Raw genomic sequence first — 23673 nt, 5'->3', positions numbered from 1 at the left:
AAAGGTCAACTGCAGTGCATATTTGTTTTTGTGCAATACTTCTATTTGCCTTCGATATACATAATTGGTATACCTCGATTCAGAATACAATACCATTGTCGTTACACTTCCTTTGGCTGATCACGAAGAGAAGGGAGGACGGAGCCAAGCATTGCCACAGACTTGATCATTGCTCTCACCAAGTCACAGGTATTTGAAAATGACTGATTGTCAATTAACTCACCATGCCCAGCACCCCTGTCCGAGTTAATGTGTTTTCCATAACACACAATGTAGCTACATTTGTAGAGTTCTAGATGAGAGTTAGGTGTGGGACACACACAATATTGTTTGTTGTTGTTTTCCTCTATCTCTGATTCTCTCACACACAAAATCATGAATTCCACAAATTCCATACGAAAAAAGATCTGAAGGTGGGTATGAATAGACATGATATCAGCCAAAATACTATGCAATATCTCAAGTTTTACACTTGTTACCACTTACATAATAAAATGAAATTGTTGAATATTTTCTATGTGATACACATAATGCAAGCTTCTCACAGATGTACAGTTACACTACGTGGCAACATAACTCTTTTACATGTGCGTGTACAACATACAATATGTACATGGAGTAGAACTGCAGTCAATCATATTGCAGAAAACTCTCCCCTCCTCCTCCCCCCCCCCCCCCCCATACTCCCCTCCCCAGGCATACCAGTTCAGACTGGGAGAGTTCAAGATGGTTAAATACACTTGACAACCACTTGTCTGAATATTCCCTGCTTAACCCACTGAACACTGAACCCACTGAATGGATACAGGCGAATAAATTATCGCTCAATATAAACAAGACAAATTATATGGTTTTTAGTAATACAATAAAGTTTCTTCTTGAATGGTTTGCAGTTAAATCAAATAGATTCAACTAAATTTGTAGGTATTTATATTGATAGTAATCTTTCTTGGAAGGTTCATGTTGATTATTTATGTAAGTTGTGTAAAAACGTTGGAGTTATTCACAAATTGAAGTACCTCTTCCCCAAGCCAATATTGCATTCCCTCTATTCAACTCTATTATTACCTTACTTAAATTACGGAATATTGGCCTGGAGTAATTGCTCTAAGACTAAAATCGATTCGTTATTTTTGATTCAGAAAAAGGCCTTGCGGATTATAAATCGTGCACATTTTTTGGATCATACAGATGAATTGTTTGTTTCCAGTAAATTACTAAAAGTTTCTGATTTGTATTTGTATCACGTTGGAATTTTTATGTATAAGTTGAGCATTGGCGATCTTCCTAGTTTATTTTCCTCAATGTTTGTTAAAAACAGTGAAATTCATAATTACCCTACAAGACAAAGTGGATCATATCACTTTTCCCCCGTTCATACAGTTCTAGCCCTTAAGACAATTACTTCTACCGGTCCTTCTTTCTGGAATGAGTTAGATTCTGTTCGGCTGCAATCAAGTTCTCTAAGTTCCTTTAAGCAAAATCTAAAAGCCAATTTTTAAAAATCTTATGTATAGTTACTTGCTGTGACCATTTTGATATATCTGTTCTTATTCTCAATGATGCCTCGCTCGGGTGTCTTCATTTGACTTCATTTGACCACATTTCTTTGACCAATAGTGCAATTTTATGGAGCATTGAATCCCTGAGTTTTACCTTGACCATCATAAACTATTTTGTACATTCTGTAGAGTTTATTATTATCTCAACATACCGATTTTCGCTTGTGTTTCGTCATCTTTCGTAATTAGCATGTTGTACTAAACGCTTATATTGTTTCTTTGGAACCTACATCCTACAAGCATTGCTTTTTAGTAGGTTCCTCATATTTACACATCATTTTATTACATGTCCTTATACATTTGTGAAATTATGTCTAAAATTGAATGTTGTGTTATACATATTTTACTCCGAAATCAAATGGAATATGAAGCCTGAATATGGAATGTGGAATATGGAACTTGAATTAAAAAACAAACAAAAAAAAAAAACAAAAAAAAAAACACTAGTCCTGCATATATTTCAGCAGGTGTCTATGGTAAATGTTTAATAAATAGCAAAATCAGCTCGTCCCTAATCAGGTTAATATTGAATTATGCTTGCAGCAGACAAGTTGGCAAGTGAATAAGTTACAACTCTACATTTTATGCAGCAGGCAGATATTTATACAATCTGTATCCTGTCTCTACAGACTCTCATAACACTTAATCTCCTACTGAAGACTACACCTGCCTAGCATTTAATAATGCAGATTCTGACCCTTTGAATATTGCACATCCTGGTAATGGTATCGTGTGGGAAGACATTCCCCAAAATACTTTAAAGAGCTGTCTTTTCTTTCTATTTACATTTCATCATATTCCTAGCTGGAGAAAAAAAGAAGAAGAAATAAAAAAAGAAAGCTGTGAAGTACCTGAATTCAAATCTTGTTTGCACTGAGCTGACAAAATAGCCATATTCACATCCTCCAAATTAGCGGGCTAGCAAGTGCGCTCCAAAACTCTAGTTTTTTTTTAGCAACCATACAGAAATAACCCGCTAATTGCCGAATGATAAATCAATAAAACTATTGTTCTTGTGCCTCACAGTGGTGTGGAGCGCATGCTTTTGTGATGTTTGCTGTGAATGATGGGATACAAAAGCTCTTAAAGTTTATTTGGTCGACCATTCACAAGTCACCGCGGGGCAAATTAACGTGACAATTCAGAAACAAGAGCAGATTTCATGGGTTTAGCATCATGCTGCTGATCGTGCTAATTTGTAGGGTTTTTGTGTCCGCATATGCAAAAAACTGAGTTTGCTAGCTGGTTACAAATCTTGAGTTTTGCAACACGCTTATTTGTGTAACTGTGAATCCCCCAACTTCCATTTGGCAATGCCCAGGACAAGGGGTAAGACATCAGGCAACCTACAAATTTTGTAGCTAGGACAAACTCAGGATATGGTGTCAAATTGGTGTCAAATGCACTGGGATCATGAGTTCAAAGGCCATGTCTGTTGTGTGTTTGTGTTTCATTCAACTGAATGATCATGACAGCATTCTGGAAAGGGTAATGGCAAACCATAGTGTTGATTAAATCTTTAACGGCAATGTCAGATGGTTTTCCTGTCATTTGCACTTGTCATGGTGGCAAGAATTGAGGTTTTGATACAGTACTGTACATATCACTTCCAGGGTTAATTGATAGTTTAAACACATCACATAATATTTAAGGACAATTGTCAATTTAGAATTGCATCTGACCTCTTTACGACATCAAACCTGTAGTACAGATATGATGCATAAAACCCTTTCTTCATTTCCACTTTTTTTTTTTTTTTTTTTTGGGGGGGGGGGGAGGGGGTTGTTATGGAGTAAGGTGTGTTCTGAGGGAAACTGTCCCCCCCCCCCCCACAAAAACAAACAAACAAACAAAAACAAAACAAAAACAAAACAAAAACAAAAAAAACCAAAAAAAACCAGTCACACTATGTACATTACCCATCAATAATCTACAACATTGAGACTAACAGCAATTCCCAGCATTTAGTTCCAACCAGTAGTAAGCAAGCATCATAAAATTAACGAATGGCATACAATGTGGCCAAAAATGTTTAATTTCTGAATAAATATGCACAAGTAATAGTATCAACATTTTTTATTCGTGGTCAGGGGGGGTGTTTCATCAACGTTTGTCAGCGCTGACAGTTGTCAGTGCTGACAATTTCAGCAAAATCCTTGGTTTTGATTGGCTGAGATGCACTGGTCACTGACTGTTACAATGGTGATTGTCAGCGCTGACAACTTTTCAGCGCTGACAAATGTTGATGAAACACCCCCCTGATGGACTGTGAGAGCAATTGTAATCCATTTACATGTGTAGGTATTATGGTACGGGCCTATGATGTAATACCTAACAATTACTCACCGAGTGGCTAACGGGACTTGAGGCTGAGGGCACCACCAGTAGGAATGGTAGCCGACCGTATGAGTACTATGACAGTAGTGTAGAAAGCACCAGGGCACCAGTAGAGGTGAACAGTGTCCTTGTAATGGGTATTGCACTTCCCGAAATAATATGGACTAACTCCGAATACACTTTGGGTGTCCGAAGACGACAGTGTCCCATGTAAATATGTACAAATGATCCAGCGACAGCGTGGAGTAGCCTCCGGGTGCCGCGGCTAGCACAAGCGAGGGTAGGATCCACCGCTGGAGCGCTGGGTCGAAGAACTGCGAGGTCCCTGATAGAGTCTGCACACCACCGACAGCACGCTAGCAGGACCGATGCAGCGATGTAACGACGCGAATCGCGTTGAATGCAGCTACGTAGAAAATCCCCAGGTTGGAGTGTAGAGCATGAAGAAAGGGCGAGTCGCGGTACAAAAAGGAGCGAATGTCGCGAGGTATGAAATCCGAGGAAGTGTAATATTCCGTATGAAATGTAATAATCCGTAAGAAATGACAGTCCACGGCGCGGGGTATCGTGCGCGAGAAAAGACGTGGGAAGTAATATACGGACGTGATAATATGCGGACGTGAGTGACTCCAACGATTAGAACGTGCTCTCAGGATGAAAGCTAATCGTGAAGTGAGGAAGCGTGGAAAATGAAACAGCGTGATCGGAGAAAACGTGTCACGGACAGGAGCTTTGAGAGTGGTAATTGGCTGATGAAGATGTGCAGCTCGCCACTAATTGGTAGGTTGTTTCCGTGACAGCAAAACAAGGGGTGTGTTTATGAGAATCCGACTACTGTTGGAATGTGAAATACGCGTACCTCGGCACGATGACAAAGGCGGAGAATGTAGTGCGCACCTGTCATGTGTCGGCGCACAAAGAAAGTTCGCGAGGATGTTGACAAAATACTGGGGTCGCCAGACAGCGTAATTTACAACAGCCAGAATGCCAGACAATATGATACATAGTAGAAAACCGCTACATTTAGCCCCCTTCCAGATCGCTAGTAGAAGGTCAATGAAGTGAAGACTAAAAACAGGCGATCGATATGAATGAAAGGTAAACAAAGTAGTGGTTGAAAATTTCAGGTATCAAAATACATGTATTGAACGTAACGTGCAGGCCAACGTACTTGCCTACCGGTGCGAGTCGTCCGTGTCGGCTGCTGCGGTTGCGTTGGCTGTGTTGGCGTAGGCTGCTGCTGCCGTGGTGTAGTGAGCGGGGCGCTCGGTGTGGTGGCCGGAGTTCTGGCGGGGACGGGTGGGGGTTGCTGGACCGGTGCGGCTTCTAAGAAGGCGGCCTTTAGGCGGTCGATAGTGACGGTCTCCCTCTTACCGTTGATCTCCAGTGTAAAGTGCTTGGGAGATCGACGCAGCACTTTGTATGGTCCAGTGTATGGCGTCTGTAGAGATCGATGTACACCGTCCCGTCTGACAAAAACATGCGTGGAGTTGTGGAGATGTGTAGGGATGTGAGATGTGGTGTTCTGTTTGCGTGAGTGGGCTGGATGTAGAGTGGACATGTACTCACGTAAACGATGGACATAGTTGGCAGGATCATCTAGTGTGGTGGTGGTGGTTGGGATGACCATCTGACCAGGTAGGACTAGGATTTGACTAGTCCCCCATCATTTCCAGCAATTTCTGCCTTTCCACAGGCTCAAGGGCTACTGACACTCCCAATAACTAACATTAGTGGTCATCGAGAAGGTCAGACAGATCATAAAGAGATTACTGGATAATCTATGACTGTTTAAAAATTCTAATGTGATATCTGTATGGGGGTCAGATACTGGAATGACACCCATCTGCCCATATTGTATGGATGGGGTATAGTCTTGACCACAGTCTGACTGATGAAAACTTGCACTTTCCAGGAATGAAAATTATGAGGTATGCAGTCAACCGCCTGGGACAGAGACTTCATCATGAGCAGCTAAAAAAAAAAAAATCCCTCTTTCACTTTATGGGACAGATTCTTGCTGTAGACATGTACAAGAGCATACTGACGCTCTACATTGTAATATCACCTTCATGATGATCTTATTTTGATATCAGATGTGACTTTAGTTAACACTTCATGAATACCGAATGCTACTTTGTGACAATTTGCACTGTACCGAAACCAAAAGCATGATTTCTTTTTATTGGTACATGCACTTTGTATAAAGCATCGTATTACACCATGTACACCACAGAACAGCAGTATCATCTCGCCTGCTTTGACACTGATTGGCAAAATTCCCTTGAGCTGTATTGATTGATGCCAACCTACACTCTTCTAATTGGCAGCCCCTGCACGATGCTTCAGTGGTATGCAACATGGATATACAGTATGTCCAAGTCCTATCACCTACAACGTAGAACATCAGATACAGTCACATTACAATTTTTGTGGTATTAAATACCATAGTATTTGTCAGCACTGATCTCGTTGGCGAAATATCAAAGTAGTAGTACCAGAAATTCACTTGGTACCATTTTCATTCACAAAATGCAATGGCATTTCTGGTACGGGTTTCACATGTGCATTTACACGGGTATATCGAACAGGAAAAACACTAAATGTGTCAGAAATACATAGCTATAAGATCGGTGGTACGTAGTGTTTCATTATATGATTCACACTCAAATCTCACATGGGTATGAGTATTTCGTGCAAAGTTTGCATTACACCCAAAATACCACAGTATTAAGAGATGTATTTCATGATGATTTGTGTTCACTAATACCACGATATTTCATCATCAATGCGAATGCACCTTAAGTCCTATCACCAAGAACACACAGTCAAACATCTAAGTATGGATAGACCTGCATCCTTACAATCAACTGTCGGGTGAGAACAACAAGTGCGCATTATCCTCTTCATCTTGTATTTTTTTTAGAGTGGCCATGACAGTCAAATGTACAGATGATATTCAGACAATGCACATTTCTGTTGTTTTCAAACCCCACATCAATGAACTAAAGTTTATTAACAGGATATATTCAAATTCCATGCATCTCCATTACAATGTAGACTTTTCCTGAAAGCCAGAGAGCTTGGCCAAGGCTGTCTGTCATGAGGCTTGCCCAACATGGCAACAAATAATGCATTCAAAGTGCGTTAGCAGTATTGAAATGCTTGAGCATGTACAGGTAGACTGAATAGCTTATTACCAGATCCTACGAAGAAACTATCAAATCTAGTTCTTTTTCTTTAATGTATTCAAATTATATGCAAACTCTCTTCACAAAAGATAATCTTCCTAAAAAACCACAAAGCTTGCTGGCAGCTTGCCCTTCCTACAAACAACTCCTGTATAAGCTGTTATTTTCGCGTATAGATATTTTTCGGGTACAGATATTTTTCGGGAATGAGGAGGTCATGGACATTTTTGTGAGACGTTGTTTTCACGCATTGACCGTATTGACAATGAGGATATTGTAGGTGTTACCTAGCACATGGTGACATTTTTGTGCATTGTTAAGTTCGCGGACCAACAGTGATTCACAAAATTCGCGAAAATGACAACTTGTACAGTAATGAACGCTACTAAAGTGAATACCTGTGTATTAACTACACTTTTGTAAGAAGGAACAGATGAATAAATGGTTCATCATTAGGCTGTCGGAAAAGAAACACCCACATAAACAAACGGTCTATTGGCCTATATCACACTACAATTGTGCTACATGTTTGGCATGCCATGCATTGTATATTTTCAGACACCTGAACAAACAGTCATGGCAGAGTAAATGCATTTAAGAAAAAAAAAATTCACTTTGTGTTTGTTTTCTCATGACAATATGGAACATTGTGCAGTACATTTACTTCTTCATGATAAGGTATTGTAGTTTTTAAATGCCACTGTGCACACATTGATTTAAATTGTAATCCAGTTGTCTTCAAATGCAGATTACACAGCCTGCTCATAGGACGTTGTGACGTTATCCATGGAAGCCTCACGCATTCTTGCCATACATAGGTGGCTGAGGCACTGAACACAGCCAATTTCTGGATGACCATGTAAATAGCTGCACATGCAAGGACCACGAGTACCTGGCTCACACTGTTGAGGAAAACCATTTGACTACATCTCTCTAAACAATGGGATCCAGGGCTGTCTTCATAGACTTGTCTTTGACGACTCACTCTACCAAAATCAAAGGCTTGATATACAGGTAGTCTACAGTAACTCTTAGTAGGATGATGGTTTATCAAAAAGCACAGTGCTCCAAGGGCATTACGAACCACATAATGTATGTTTCTCCTACTCGCCCCTAACAGTCATCTTAGCTAGGGCCTCATACTTATTACTTGCTCAGCAGTGAGATCCAAAATGACATTGAGTATAATCATGCAGAGTAGGTTTGTTGCATTCTGCATTCATTACATGTACATGTGACACTGCATGATCTATCAATCATTAACGCTTTCTCATCGGGGGATACATAATTTAACTGGAATGTGCATTTTTATATTACAGACTGTATAGTAGATATTTCATGACCCTTTCCATTTACAATTGTGAAATCGCGAAGCAGTTCGACTGATATATTGTGAAAAGCATTATCCTGTATGTTAATCCTGATCCTGAAGATACACATTAATGCATCTAGGTAATAAATGACTTACTAGCAACTGACTGCGATGCACCTTGCACTAATTCCGCCATCTCCCTGTTTTATCTCGCCTTCCGAGCCAATCATTTCCACAGGAACGAATGGCTGCTAAAAACCCTGAGGCCATCCGATCCCTAAGTAGGTCTTAGCGAGGGGTAATCTTCCCCATCCTTACACCTCCAACAACCAGACGTAATGTGTCTTCCTTTTTACCCCCATCCGTTCGACCCCTCCCTAGTTCTCCCAAACGCCTTTAAAATACTCGTACCCACAAACCAGTCTACAAATCAATTGGCTGCATTTCTTACAAAACATACAAATGTACAAGATATCTCAGCACTTGGATGATAAGAGTACAGTCATTGCATACACTGCTGATTTGAGCTAATAAGTAGGACAGGTTGGGACTGCTCCGTAGACATGTGGGCTCGTCACTCACTCAAGAAGGAGGCAGCGTTGTCGTGGGAGAGACAAAATGTACAACATCTGCGCCTTTATTCCACACGCTCAGCATTGGCGTGTCCTCAGCGAGTGGGGGCCCACTCTGAGGTACTGTACCAAATGAATCCCACTTCTACAACCTACAGTGTACAGTGCCAGCCACGGCAGAAATCACTGTTATTTTAAACTCTATCACTGACATTTAATGGCCTCATGAAAAGAAAAATGATGGACAAATTACGTCACAAGACTTGCTGTCGAAGAATGAGCTTTCCTAGAGTAAACTTGTGAAATACTTTCGAAAAAGAAGGATTATACTCTTGACAATGTCAAGAACAGAATCCCTTCAAGCTATATTATAAAGTAGAATATACTTTGTACTGATGAGTAAACCTTTGTGAGTCATCTCGGAAATAGCTCACATAATACCACGCCAAAGCTCATGTTGGCTGCTCATTTAACTCTCATTTAAATGTCTAGATATATGACATCATAGTTAAAATATCCACCACAACATAAACTCCAACAGACATGATCCATTCTAGATGCAACAGAGGCAGAATGATTATCATGGTGTATCATGGAGTAGCAAAATATGTGCAAATGCAATCAAATTGATGGCATGAATATTTAAGCAGCCAAAACTATATAACAATTGCTATTATAGATGACCATTGCTTGAGCAGGTCTTTTGTGTGTGTTTCTTTGCTTTTATCTTCATGTAATATCTCTCAGAGCTGAACAAGTAAAATTGGGACAGTGCTCAAATGCAGTTGCCAAGAATTTAAGTCAGTAGCTGGGATTAGGATTAGGATCCTAGTTACTCATGCTTACAGACTATTTTGTTTTCTGATGTCATACATAGTGTAGCAACATACACAACTGCTATGAGGATCTTTTTCTTTCTTTCTTTCTTTCTTTAGATCTTCTGGTTCTCTCTATTTCAAGACAGCAACTGGCATGACTGAATAGAGCTCCCAGTCAGTGAAGCCTATCACTGGGTTTTCAGCATATTGCACAACAGATTTGATAGGTTTCAAGACTGTGTGTTTTGAAGACTCTTTAAAATCCAGTATCTTTAATACAACATATTCATTTGTCAAATTCAACAGACAATCAGGTGGACATGTTTTCTAGCTTCAGTAGCAATTGCTTGAATGTAAGTATAAAAGAAGAAAAAAAGAGGATGTTTTGATATGCTGATGGAAGAAATTTTTTGTCTAATTGGGCAACGGAAAATTATTTCATCAACATTAATGATAAAATTCTGATATGAAATCGACTTAAAGAAGGCAACAGCTCGGCAAAAGTTTGAATGTAATAGAACACATACTATGTTCACTTGTAGTGAGACAAAAGAATACAAAATGTCACCTTACATACAAGTAACCTCCTAGAGGGACAAAAATAACCATCGCAATCATGTGACCATGCTGTCACTTTGTAAAATTTCCTGCTGGGGCAGAAGGAAAGACCCCCAAAAATAATTTTAAAAAATACAAAATCTAGGTTCTGTTCAATAGAGGATATGTGATTTGTAGACTCTCCCTGTCACATTTTTCTTGTCACATTGCACGTAGACCATAGACTTCTCTTTGGAGTTCATTCTCCTTTGACCAGTCACACCTTCCAATGCACTTGACAGAGAGTTGATACCCTTGATATCCTGTTTACAAAGTGAGATTGTCTACTAAAAAGTAACAGCCTTTTTAACTCTGCAAATTTTCTGCAGTGTTTATGTCCCTCTAGTTCTCAACAAAGAAAAACTTATTCAATGATACCTGCACCTAGCTATATGAAGCATCTGAATTCAGGCAAATATAGATTTTAATTCATCTTTTTTTTTTACAAGTATGAATACATTTATGCTGTTCTTAACAACATAGTTGCATTGTAAAGTCCCAATTTGCTAACTGTAAAGCAAGATATATTGGTGGTATGAAATTTTCACAAATTAGAGCAAAGGGCCTTTTCCGTGGCATGAAATTTTTGCGAATTGTCACTGGTATTCAAAGCATTAATAGCATAGACAAAAACTTGTGCATGCATTTCAATTTTGCAAATCTTGGTTCTCTTGAAATTTTGTTAAAATCAAAATGCATACATATGAACATTCTTTGTTTTACAGTAGAATGCCTGAAATGTGTGCCGTACACAGCACGCCTTCATAGCTGACTGTCGGGACTCACTGTGATAAATGTCTTGGAGGGAGCCACCACCACAGTACTCCATGGCGATCCAGAGCTTGTCTCTCCTCAGGTAGCTGCCAAAATAGCCGACGATGTTGGAATGACGACAGTCCTTCATCATCAGTATCTCCTGCTGGATGATGGAGAAGTCATCACCTGGTGGGGAAGGGGACGGGCAGAAAGACCAAATTATTTATCTCTTCTTCATTCGAAATAAAAATGAGCATCACTATTGAGACACTACTAAACTAGATTGCATTGCTGTTTCAAGGAAAAAGAAGGATTTTTTTGATTGTGTGGAGAAGGACACAGTATCATTCTCTAGTGGTGCCAAATGGTTGCAGTACAACACTCATTTCATCCACCTAAGTATTAACATAGTTAGAACTCACTTTGATTTTCAGGACACATGTGCACAACGTGAACATCATGAACTTATGACTCCACTCCCCCCCCCCCCCCCCCCCTCCAAGCCGGCCCAATCTTAACGCCCAATGATGTCACCCGTCCAATAATCGAGGAGACCACGAAATCCTTCGTACATGCATTCTCCATTCTGGTACTAAACGTGCCACAAAACCCTGGATCATGCGCAATTTCTTCAAATGACGTCATCATGTTGCTGTCCACTATGCTGGACATGAAAATCGTAAAGCCCTCATTGTCAGAGGAGGGGATCATCAAAGGAGAGGGAACAATTAGATGACAAAAAAAGGGGGTAGGTTGATGGAGAACTAATTTCAAGAATCTGCAATATCTGCACCACAAATTATCAATTTCATGATTACAATTGCAAACCAGAACTCGTATTCATACATTAAACAGAAGGGAAAATGATGATGAAAATAAATATACAAAAAATGATAACAAAAAGATGTACAATGTACATATACTATGGCTTCAAATGACTGAATTATCTATCTTTATGCCAACTCTCAATCATCTATTGTGATGAAAAAGACCTTGCTACATACATCAACATTATGAAATGTACAGTAGTCATTCTGTCATTGAGAAACTATTGATGATTTCATTACACCATCTAATTTGCATATCATATGTCAGTTTCATGAAAATATGTTTCAAGTAAAAACTTGATATCCCAAATTTTCTTTGGCACACTTAATTTTTATCATACTTCAGCCATATTGTATGATTTGTACATTGACTTATTGAATATGAATGTGGCATGGAGGTATACTTGAACTTTAAAGAGATGGTACCGTATAGTATTGGTTGAGATGAAGATTTAGCCTTTAACTTTTTGTGAGATACTAAGAAACCTTTATGAAAAGTTAAAGAGCATACAATGCTAAGATGAATTCAAAGTTTAGTTGACGAAATTCGGTATTGAAATGGCCGAGATATCCAAAACAAAGTAAAACAAAGCAATCTTAATAAAAGGTGGGTGGATCCCACCTTTTAATAAGATCCCTTTGTTTTGGATATCTCAGCCATTTGAAAACCAATTTTCGTCAAATAAACTTTGAATTCCTCTTAAAATTACATGCTCTTTCATATTTTATGATCTGAGGTTTCTCATTATCTCACAAAAATATTGGAAACCTGAAGCCCCATCACAACCAAAGCTACACCATCCCTTTAAAACAGTTTCCCTCATATGCAAACTGTCTTATATTTGTGACACTTTGACAGGCTTATCATCAGGGAGTGCAGCCTCATGGTAACCTTGGGCAAGCCTTGGTGTTTTCAGAGATAACTTTTGCAAGCAAAACATGCAGGAGCCTCAAACACATATCCACAGAAATATATATCCATGGTATATTCAGAACAGCAGTCAGTCAGGGAGCGAGCTGGGAATGTTGAAAGTACAGCTGCGTCTAATCAGAAATTCTTGCGTCGCATACAACAACAAAGGCTCATCTCCCCCTCGTAATGTACACATGATATCGATTTTGATTGGTCGGGGAGGGAATATTGGGGAATTACTGTAAGTGTGTGCCAGGGGTTTTGAGTGCTATTGAAGGAAGGATGTGAGTTGAATTGCAATCTCTACATCATGACCACTTTGAGTGATTACTAAAGTGTAGCTGGAAGAGGATCTTATTCCATTATGTAGCGCTAGCAGGTTGAAATCCTGTCTGTACACACACACACATACACACACTTGAATAAAGCAATGAATGTCTTACATTACAGCATGACAGGAGCCATAAAACCTACAGTCTAGCCATTGAAATATTCATTCTGTCGTTATTCATTCCGCAAATGCCACACTGTCATTACCAGGCAACGAACCAATTTACCAAGCGGCCTTCGGATGTACTTTGACTATCTTCCCAAACAGCGGGCAAAGGACCTTGGCGGGCTTATGCCACGCAGTACTCAACTACGCCACTGTCTTTGTACACAGAACTGTACAGTAATCTCTTGTACATAGTCTCAGCGAGTCAATTAAAGGACAGTGCTACAGCTCTACACAGCAGAGAATACACCCATGAACATTCGCTTTGAAACCTAATCTTGATATCCTACATTGTGTACATAGCCCACTGCCACATTTGGCATTGCTTAATATTAATATTAAAAGTCAGACCTACTAAATGTTGTCTCTTCTCTGGCTAATGCTAATAACACTGTCACAATTGGCATTGCTAAATAAAAAGTCAGACCTAAATGTTGTCTCCTCTGTGGCTAACGCTAACAACACAAAAATTGCTTCCTTAACAAAACTTGACCTGCTTGCAAGTTGCCTATTGTCATCGGGGCAATTTACAGCCATGATATGTCAATCTGACTGGATGATACAATGTAGTCCTGAACTAATAGAAAGTTTCGCTAGACTGTACTTCCCTTTACACAACTGTATGACCGTGATATTATCCTTGATCTGTACACGGTTAATTACATTAATTACCACTGCTAGCTCACCACTGCTAGCTTGCATGAAGGCATTACCAAAACACTAACTGTTCACAAAATGGAGAAGGTAACACATAGAGTTTGGGGCTGTCATGATTTTAAGTGCACAATGCTATTAATATTATTCACAGAGATCACTTTAAACAGGAAGGTGGAAGAGAGACCCATCTCCCTTCTTTAAACATAGGGTACAATACAGAGAACTGTTTTGCTGCTTGTCTTGTGATACAGGTCTATATTGTTGAGGGTAACTAGATTTCTCTATGAGCCCACGCAAATATGTAATAAAACTGTACCCAGTATGACAGGCCATGACAACTGGCTACCGCTGGATGCACACAATATACAATTTGTACATGAACATGTATTTCTAATCTTGCTGTTAATCAATCTAATTATTGTAGATGTAATCCTGGTTTGTCTAAAGTATATGCGGGTAAAACTGCGTTTATCATCACAAGTTCATCTTCATTAAGATTCAATACTGTAATATGAGCTGATACTGTACAGAGTTGTGACACACAATGCATGTTTGTATGCATGTGGGGAAGCAAGAAATCCTGTATGTGGATCCTCTAAGGGGCTCGTATGGCTGCAAAACACTGTATTAGCATTCTCCCCCTCTTCTTCCTTATGATTCGAGCCCAGGCTGGCTGGCTGGCTGGCTGGCTGCTGCTGTTGGCGGCAACAGGGTAAATCTCGTCAAACATCCGTGGAATGTTCCACATGCGGATGGGGAAGGGCCAAACTGTCTCTTCACATTATGCTACGCTGGTCTAGTCTACAAATAGACACCCTTTATTCGATAGCTGGGATTCGCCAGACAATCATACACTTGTATGGAAATAATTAATTCTTATTCATCCTGTGATCATCCCATGATATGTTATTGACTCAATGACAGACCAAAACTTGACGAACGTCTCATATATCAAAACTCAAAGTTAATGTTAAACATATTAAAGAGCAATATCATATTTGTACAAGTTATGTTGCATTGTGAACATAACATGTGAACATAACATACCATACACAGAGGTGTAAGCTAATTTACCATGCACACTTGAAACCTTGTACAAATACACTAAATCAATCTAAATATTAAAGACTGCTTTACAAGACATGAATCCTCTATCAAGTGCAATACAAGCATAAACAAGCACATCCTTGTATAATTTGTAACTACACGACTGGCAGTTCACAACTACTAAAATGGTTACAAGTACACTGTATGTAACTCCCTAGAACTGTATATTGTAAGGCCCAACAGCTACATACTGTACATAACTATGTCCCAAGCATGATAACACATTTTAATGATCACTGTGCCTTGGAGACATACAATTGTACATTCAGCCTACACATTTCACAGTTTAACCAAAATCAAATGCAACTCTCAATGTGTGCGGAGAATTTTCGCCTAACATTGGCCATCAATAATGAGACCAGTCTTGCTTGTTTCATATTGCAAGCATAGTGGAGGCATAAATCTCTCTGCACTTTTCCACCCCGCCAAGCGTACAAAAGTGTAAACTACTGTTTAAAGCAAGAAATGTTCACGGCATGAAATTTTTGCGCATTGGAGTCAACAGGCCTCTTCACGGCGTGAAATTTTCGCAAATTGCCACTGGCATTCAATACATATAGCGAAGACAAGAACTTTCAGACATGACATGTGCATTTTAATTTCGCAAATCTTGGCTCTCGAGAAATTCGTGAAATTAAAATGCACACAAACATTTTGGGTTTTACAGACTTACTAGTACACATCCTTTGACTTCAATTTTTATCTCAACAGTCAGAATCTTCCCCTTGAAAAGACACTTTCACTACTTTTTTTTTCCAGCAGCAGCAGAACTGACATGAGTGACATCTGAACATTGCACGTCACTACATTGGGTATGGACACTGTCAACACTTTTATCCCGTTGAGGATGAGTCCCGAGTATACTCGGGCAAGTGTCTATGGGAAATGCATGTTGAAGCAAAATCAGTCCGTCCCCAACTGGTTAAGACCCATCAAACTGCTGGGATAAGTTTGACAGCAGAAATTGATAATTTCTTTTCGGTAAATTGGCAACTCTGCATATTACTGCATAATACCGTATCCCAAAACAGAGACAGATAAGATGGATCCAGCTTAACTCCTCAAATTTGCAATAAATCAGAGATAAATTGACACATAAACTGGATATACATGTATGTACATTGTTTGCCAATTGGAGAAGCATGAACTTTAACCCTCTTTCTAAGTGTATTGCAGAATTTGAAAACAGTTTATGAAATTCTGCAACATAAACAACAGTTAAACATGAAAAATAAGATCTCAAAAAAAGTTTTATTATCATTATTCTGCCTTACATGTATACAACACAATGAAATGAATAGTTAACAATCATACTAATCACATACAGTACCTAACCACAAAAAAAAAGTGGTATTAATATTGTATCTGGGATTGACATGCAACAAGCTACAAAGCAAAGCAGTATTGGAAATAAAAATGCATTTGGACCAAAAAAAACAAACAAAAAAACTGTCTGACAGCCCAGAATACAGTGTGGCTGACTACATAATGTAGGCCTACACTTCAAAGGTCCTAAAACTTGCAATACATTGCAACTGGCTTTAATACAAATGTAGGTATAGACTGGCCAGTCTGATAAAAACTACTCAGAGTGACCTTGACTGTTAAGACTACTCAAGAGGCTACACCAACACATGCAAGGATATGTGGGACAATGCATCACTGTTGAGATTACCAAACACTTTTAATATGGAGATTGGCAAATTTACCACTGAATACATTATACATTTCATGGTGGTTTTATATTCTTTCATGAATTTTAACACTTCACTACTCTGACATAAAAATGGAAGTTATCCAAAGTGAGATATTACTACAACCCTTACAAAATAATGTCACTTTTTCTCATTCCATGGTGGTGGTTTTCAAACACAGATTTAACCACATACAAAATTTTTATAGAAGTTTGGATGTACACAATACTACAACTGTATACTCACAAAATGTATAATATATGGTTTTATACAGAAGTACTGCACAATGTACCTGTCCTAGTTTTATTTCAGACCTTGCAATATTATGTTTTTTTGGTGGTTTACAAGTGGTTTTGTAACAACACAAAAGATTGGTCACAGCAAGCCCACACATCTCCCATAAAAAGGATACACTGTTTTTAAAACTTCAAACCAGCAAATGATACCAGCAAAAGTGGAATTCATACACTGGAGCACATGTTGATAACAAAACATCCTAACAATATGTATACAAGGCACGCAATGCCATTATCAGTAATCTGATCTCTAGGAGCATCAAAAGTGCATGAGCTCCATGACATGTGAGAGACAGGACATTCTGGGCAATACAACTCCTTAATTGCCTCATTAATTTATTTGTGGGTGTGTGCATGGATTTCTTTGATGGCAAAGCCAGGGCTGCACACTAACCCATTTTTTTTCTAACGGTCCAACTTGTCCCTGTCGGACCAGTAGATAGCCAGTTTTCCCCATTTCTTACTAGTCTAAACCTAAAATTTACTGGTCCTGTTCTTTTTTTCAACTGGCCACGACAATGTGTGTGTGTGTGTGTGTGAGAATTTGTGTTCTTTTTATCAGCCATGTGTAGGCCCAGTAAATTTGGCAATTCCTGAAAAGTTACTGGCCAAACAGTAATTTTTACTGGTCTAGGTCTATCAGACCCACACCATTGTTAATAAGCATTGGCAAAGTTGACGTGGAGCTGATATGGACTGGTGTCATGTTTTTCACTGGGCAATTCAAGGTCTGAATAACATTCCCAGTGTTTACTTTTCTCTGAGTATAGTGACAGAGATGGGTCCACAGGGAGGATACACAAACAAGGCATGTACAATTAAAGCAACAAATCACTGAAATTCAAGCAAAATCAGACAAATAAAGCTACGAAAAGCTATGAACATCCATTCAGTATCTAACAAGGCAATCAATGGCCATTTTACATGTAAGTGGTCACAAGACAGTAACACACTTCATCATTCACATTTTCTTTTCTTTTTTTCTTTTGCATGAATGCCACTAATTTCATATCATTTGAGACAAAATGCAATAAATTATGTTATAACATACACTCAAAGACAGAGAAAGTTGTACGCATTAAACCATAATATTGTCTTCGACTGTACAATATAGAAAATACACATGGAGAGGTTTATGTGGGCATTTTTACACTTGCCATGCAAATGGAGTATTTTAGGGGTCGTTTGAGGTCTCCATTGGATTCCAGGTCTCATGACATAGTATGGAAATCTGCACAGTTCTTTGATATAAGTTGTGAGGAAGTACTTCATTTCAGCAAAGTCTGTTTCACTGAATTTTTCATCTCATGAAGATTTACTACTGAACATAACAAATAGAAACTTGGACAAAGTTATCATCTTACTGAAGAAGAATAGTTAAATTCAAACATTATGTATGACAAAACGTAGCCACAGATATTACAAAAAAAAAAACCTACAAACTGTATGTTCATAAAGAAAAATTCATCAACAGCTATGGATGTCAAGATTACAGAGAATGAAATGTGGTATACAGTAATTACATTCATACATATCAATCCCTGTTACAAGTTTATTAATTCACAATACTGGCTGTTTTAAACGCTGACACAAGAGCCCAAGGGGGCTTTGCGCTCATTTGCTCAACAGTGAGCTCCACGACAGATTTTAACTGTGGTACTTCTTGATGGTATTCAGTTGATTAAATATCACCCTGATATACTTCTACCTCTTCAGGGGCCTCACAAACACTTATGATGTCTCATCCCCCACCTCCAAGCGTATCTACATATACACACAATATAATTTCACTGTTCTATTGAATAGAGAGAGATTATGATTGGTATTGACAGTGTTTTGGCCCTCAGTAGCCCTGCCCCAGGGCCAACATGGGGACCACATAAAATGTATGATCTCACAAGAATAACTCTACATTCCCAATGAATGATATCCACCAAATCTGATCAGAAGGCCACCACTGCCACTGTCACGAACAACTTACCATCTTTACCTAAAGATATTTAAATGCAATGCCACTTTGGTGACCTTCCTCTGGGCCTGAAAAAGAAGATCTTGTACAATTTTCCAAGTTTGGGGGCATTTTGGACCAAACTGTTGGCACAATGGGGGTCACCTAAACCATTTGAACAACTTTGTATTGACAACATGCATCAGACAACACACAGCGGATGATGGTCTAAAAGCAATCGCTCAAAGCCCTTGACATTGGTGAGCTAATAAAAACTTGTCCTTGATGAATTCATACATACCTTGAGCCTCTTAGTGATACAAATGTATATTCTAAGTACTAGTATACATGTGTACAATACATTTGCCTTAAATTTTTAATCTCTTTTAATTGACACATAGGGTTTCACCCTCCAGTCATCTCAAGTACGTACAAGTGGTAGTGACTGTATTTCTATTTTATATCGTCTTTCATGGTTGGTTTCAATACTATCAATCTTTAAAGACAGCCAGCATACTCATTTAGAATGAACAATATAGTATCTCTCAAAATACACATCCTTTTTTTTTGAAGTCCCAAAACTGTTCCAAACAGTCAACTGGATACATGAGGTATTTCCTGTGTTATTTCCTGTTTGCTGATGGGTGTTTATTTCCATGGGGGAGGCGGAGAGTGGGGGAAAGGGGGCAACATGAATAAGGCTTCCAGTCACGATCCCCAACCCACAGAGTGAATGACCCACTTACGACTGGAAAGTGCAGGTTACTTATCACAGTGTATATACTTGAGGGCCCTTTCTACGGGAGAAGTGTGTCAAGGTAATAGCTCCTGGCCACTAAGAACTTTTTTAATTGCATGGAATTGCATCAAGAGATGGAGATTGTTCTGAGCATGGGGTTAATGAGAAGGTCTTTGCCTGCCTGACTGACTGCCTGCCTGCCTGCCTGACTCTCTTCAGTCTTGTTCCTTTGGCAGGGGGGAAGGGGAACACTTCCGGCCATGAATCGCAGGAGTCCCGCGCCCCTCTCGGCTCCACAGTCCTAAAATAGACATTTCACATTTAGCCGGCGCACGGCTGCCAAAGTCAACTGATATCCAAGGATCAAAAATTTGACACAAGGTCTCTCTCCAAGAGGAGGCAGGCCGTCTCGGAGGGGCTGCCTCGGCTCTTCTGGCGTCTAAAGACAAGTGTTTGTTCCAAAATAAGAGAACAGGAAATTCTGCAAAACGACCTTTTTCTCTCCTTCAAAGTCTTTTCTCTCAAGGGCAACATCTCACATATGAGGTTGAGTTCCTGCAGTCACGGACTCAAGGGGTAAAATCTCAGGACTCACATGAATACCACATGCAGTCAGGGATGCAGTATTGTAGACACTTGAACGTGCACTCTACTGTACTGTTGCTGCTGTGCATGGTTTCATGGGCACAGAACTGCGACAAAACTATTGTACAGTCAGTAGAGTGTATGCAGGTCTACCCATATCCATTTGCTAGGCTTCCTGCCTAGACTAGCACGTCTTGTTTTTTTCCCCATTTCCTCATGTTGTGCTACAGAACATTGTTCCATTCCTTTCATGTTATTGTTAGTTTTGTTTTTCCTATAGAAGCTTTCATCAGCTTTTCTGCCTGTTTACAGACTGCTAGGGGTGGCAGTGAACAGTTGGTGTACTTTGTTTTAGGTTCTCAAGTACTTTCCACTAAAATAAGAAGCCACTGTTTCCACCTATAAATTACCTTTTTCTTAGTGTTATCTTACTGACAGGCATGGCTTTTGTCAGAATCAATGGCGACAAAGAGGCAACCACATGAATATTGACTTGAGAGCACAAACAAGTACATGGGCATAATTTACCTGGTTCAATTTTGATGACCTTGATTGCTGATAAGGTGCCTGTTTGTGTCATCCGAGCCTGCAAAATGCAACAAATAAGGGGAGAAACAATATTTACACAAGAAGCCATAAACAAACAAAAAAGTTGATGATTTACATTTTTTTTTTCTGGCATCATGTGAGACAGCAGTGAAGACATTGAATATAAGAAATGAGAATTTGGCATAACAAGAGAGTCAATCGTAACTTATAGGGCGACAGCATGTAACAAAATTTTGGATTTATATTGTACATACAACTGTACTTAAGAACACATAAAAATGATACAGGCGATGCATAAATTATGTCGTGTACTGTAAAAGTGGTTTCTTTCCCGGTGGTTTTATTTTCGCGCTTTGAGGTTGAACCGCGAATTTAACATCATGCAAAAATGTTTTGAACTCGCCGCTTGTTACAATGCTATTGCGCACATGCACACACGAAGATTCCGCGCATTGATGGTCAACACACACACAGCGATACCGCGCAATGTAGACCTACAAGCATTTTATATTAAAAGTACTTGAGAGACGGGATTTCAGGTAAGCCTGCCTTCAATTCTAATTTCTATCTAATAAATAAAAGAATAATTGGATTATAATTTTGGTTTTCATGTGCAAAATAAAACAGTTTATGCCGACTGTGAATTCACAGATTTTGCAGACCGCGAATATAAATACACGCGAAAAAGTCGGCACCGATAGAAACCGCGAAAGTATCTGTACGCAAAAGAAACCACTTTTACAGTACCTGATTTTGTATTCTAACACAAAACAAATTTTGAAAACCCACCATATATACAATGTAGTTATTTGTCTCATCTAAGTTACATGTAACACACTCTGGTTTTGGACAAAAATTGACAAATGAGTGAACTGACCTATAAACCTCCATCTAAGCTCTTAGACATTTGCACAAACACTTTGTGCAGGAAAATTACACTGAGAGGCCTTCAGTATGCAATATATACAGTATGTGTACATGTAGATTCTGTTAACAGGTGATTAGGGACCTGAAGAGGGGCTTACTGGGGCTAAGGGGGGAAATCAAAAGTTTCCTCTCCCTGCCTCAATTTAGCCGCCTCACGCCCGTGGCAAGCCATGTGCTATTTGGAGATTGATAACCGGGCAGCCTTTTCGTTGAATCCCTCGTACACGTACAGGTATAATGTTAAACATTTGGAAATGGATACACAGTACTAGTTGAAGAATACCCTTCACTCCTGAGACTTAAGCATGATACTTTTGTAGTTCTGCGATGTGGTTATAAAGTAGGCCTACTTTTTTTCTCTTTTTTTTCAGCAAATAAGAATTGAACTAGCTACAACAAAGAGTATATGTGCAAATTTGTTCTTATTTTATTCATAAATATTAATTTTGAACTTGTTGTGTTTGGTTCTAATCTTAAAGTACATGTATGTACAGTGTACAATTTGTATACAAGTATAAACTGCACATAATATGCAATATAAATGGCAGTTCACTGATAGTACAAACTGTATCATAGTAAGAATATTTACCTCTGATGAAATACTTGTAGTAACATGTTATTTCCAGCTTGATCATATTCAAAAGCATTATAAATCCAGCTTGCAGGCATTCATAGCTATTGTGGTGCTAGACAAATCTTCAATAGGAAGGCAGTCTGGTTGACAGGAACAATTTTGTTAGAAATGTTTATACCTTCAAAATTTGAATATAATGTTAGTGAATCAGTCAATCCCTATTTCGAATGTCAGAAAAGCATGGTGTGCTACATCATAATATACACTGGTTCTTCTGTCAAATATACAGTGTAGATCTCAAATATCTTTTGTGTATGAGACGACTTTTCCTTTAATGTAAATGTTGTGTAGTTCCTGTGGGACGAGTACGAAGGCAATCTGACAATATAAGAGGGATTTAGAAAGAAAATATGTAAAAATTCACAAAATTCAAGTTATAGAACATTAAAAGAGCACTTAGTGCCTATACAGGTTGTAGCTCCTCCAGCAGGCATGATGACTGACATTTGTCCCAACCCATCTTAAACTTTATCAACCTGGTATTTAAATTTAAAAAAAATGATCTGTGAAATTCTTTTGCAATAAAATTTTTCTTCATTAGGCATTCAAGTACTGTGGCAACACAAATTGTAAATTTCTGAATTAGACATGGGGCACAGAAAATCAACCACAACTTTGAAATTCATAACTTTCAAACAGAATTTCATTTCTGATATTCCTCAATCTTTCACAGAGTGTCTTTCCACTATTAATCTTTCTGCACTACAGTGTGTGTATGTTTAGGTAGCGTTCCCCATTTCTGTGGAATTTTCCTAAAACATATGTGTGGATTCACTGAATACATAAAAATTAATAATAGTGCACATCAATTAAGTTTGAGGATAATTGGACAATCTGTTCAAAAGTTTACATGTATTTTCATTGCATGATGCAAGGGCACTAAACTTACCTCTTTCATTAGGCAGGAGGAATAATGATATCACTGGAATGAGTACTTCTAGTTTTCAAAAAAAAAAAAAAAAAAAACGAATAAATTCCCTCCACCTACCACAGAAACTGTGTAACTCCAAACAAGGTTGTTAAAGTGACCTTGACCACATAATCACAGAAAATTTGGGTGGCACTTTGAGGCAAGATTGTGGATACACCTAATAAATTTACTGCCCTATGATTGATTACTTCAATGCTTCAAAAGAGTTCACAACCTACGCAAATT

General features: G+C 38.8%; 1 protein-coding gene across 1 annotated transcript in view; it reads right to left on the bottom strand.

Annotated features, from left to right (window-relative positions):
• The window catches only part of LOC139738865 (mitogen-activated protein kinase kinase kinase kinase 3-like), a 134176-nt gene that overhangs the window by 105862 nt on the left and 4641 nt on the right, over positions 1 to 23673 (bottom strand). The window contains exons 2-3 of the mRNA XM_071649501.1: positions 20936 to 20993; positions 11176 to 11331 (exon numbers count right to left, since the gene is read on the bottom strand). Of these exons, the coding sequence (XP_071505602.1) occupies positions 11176 to 11331; positions 20936 to 20993 (214 nt within the window). The remainder of the gene's footprint in view (positions 1 to 11175; positions 11332 to 20935; positions 20994 to 23673) is intronic.

Source organism: Diadema antillarum, unplaced genomic scaffold (assembly GCF_040938485.1).
Source record: "Diadema antillarum isolate AM-2024a unplaced genomic scaffold, OU_Dant_1.0 scf00000029, whole genome shotgun sequence".
Taxonomy (NCBI): Eukaryota; Metazoa; Echinodermata; class Echinoidea; order Diadematoida; family Diadematidae; genus Diadema; species Diadema antillarum.
Note: the sequence above shows the minus strand (reverse complement) of the source record. Positions and strands in the feature narration are given on the sequence as shown.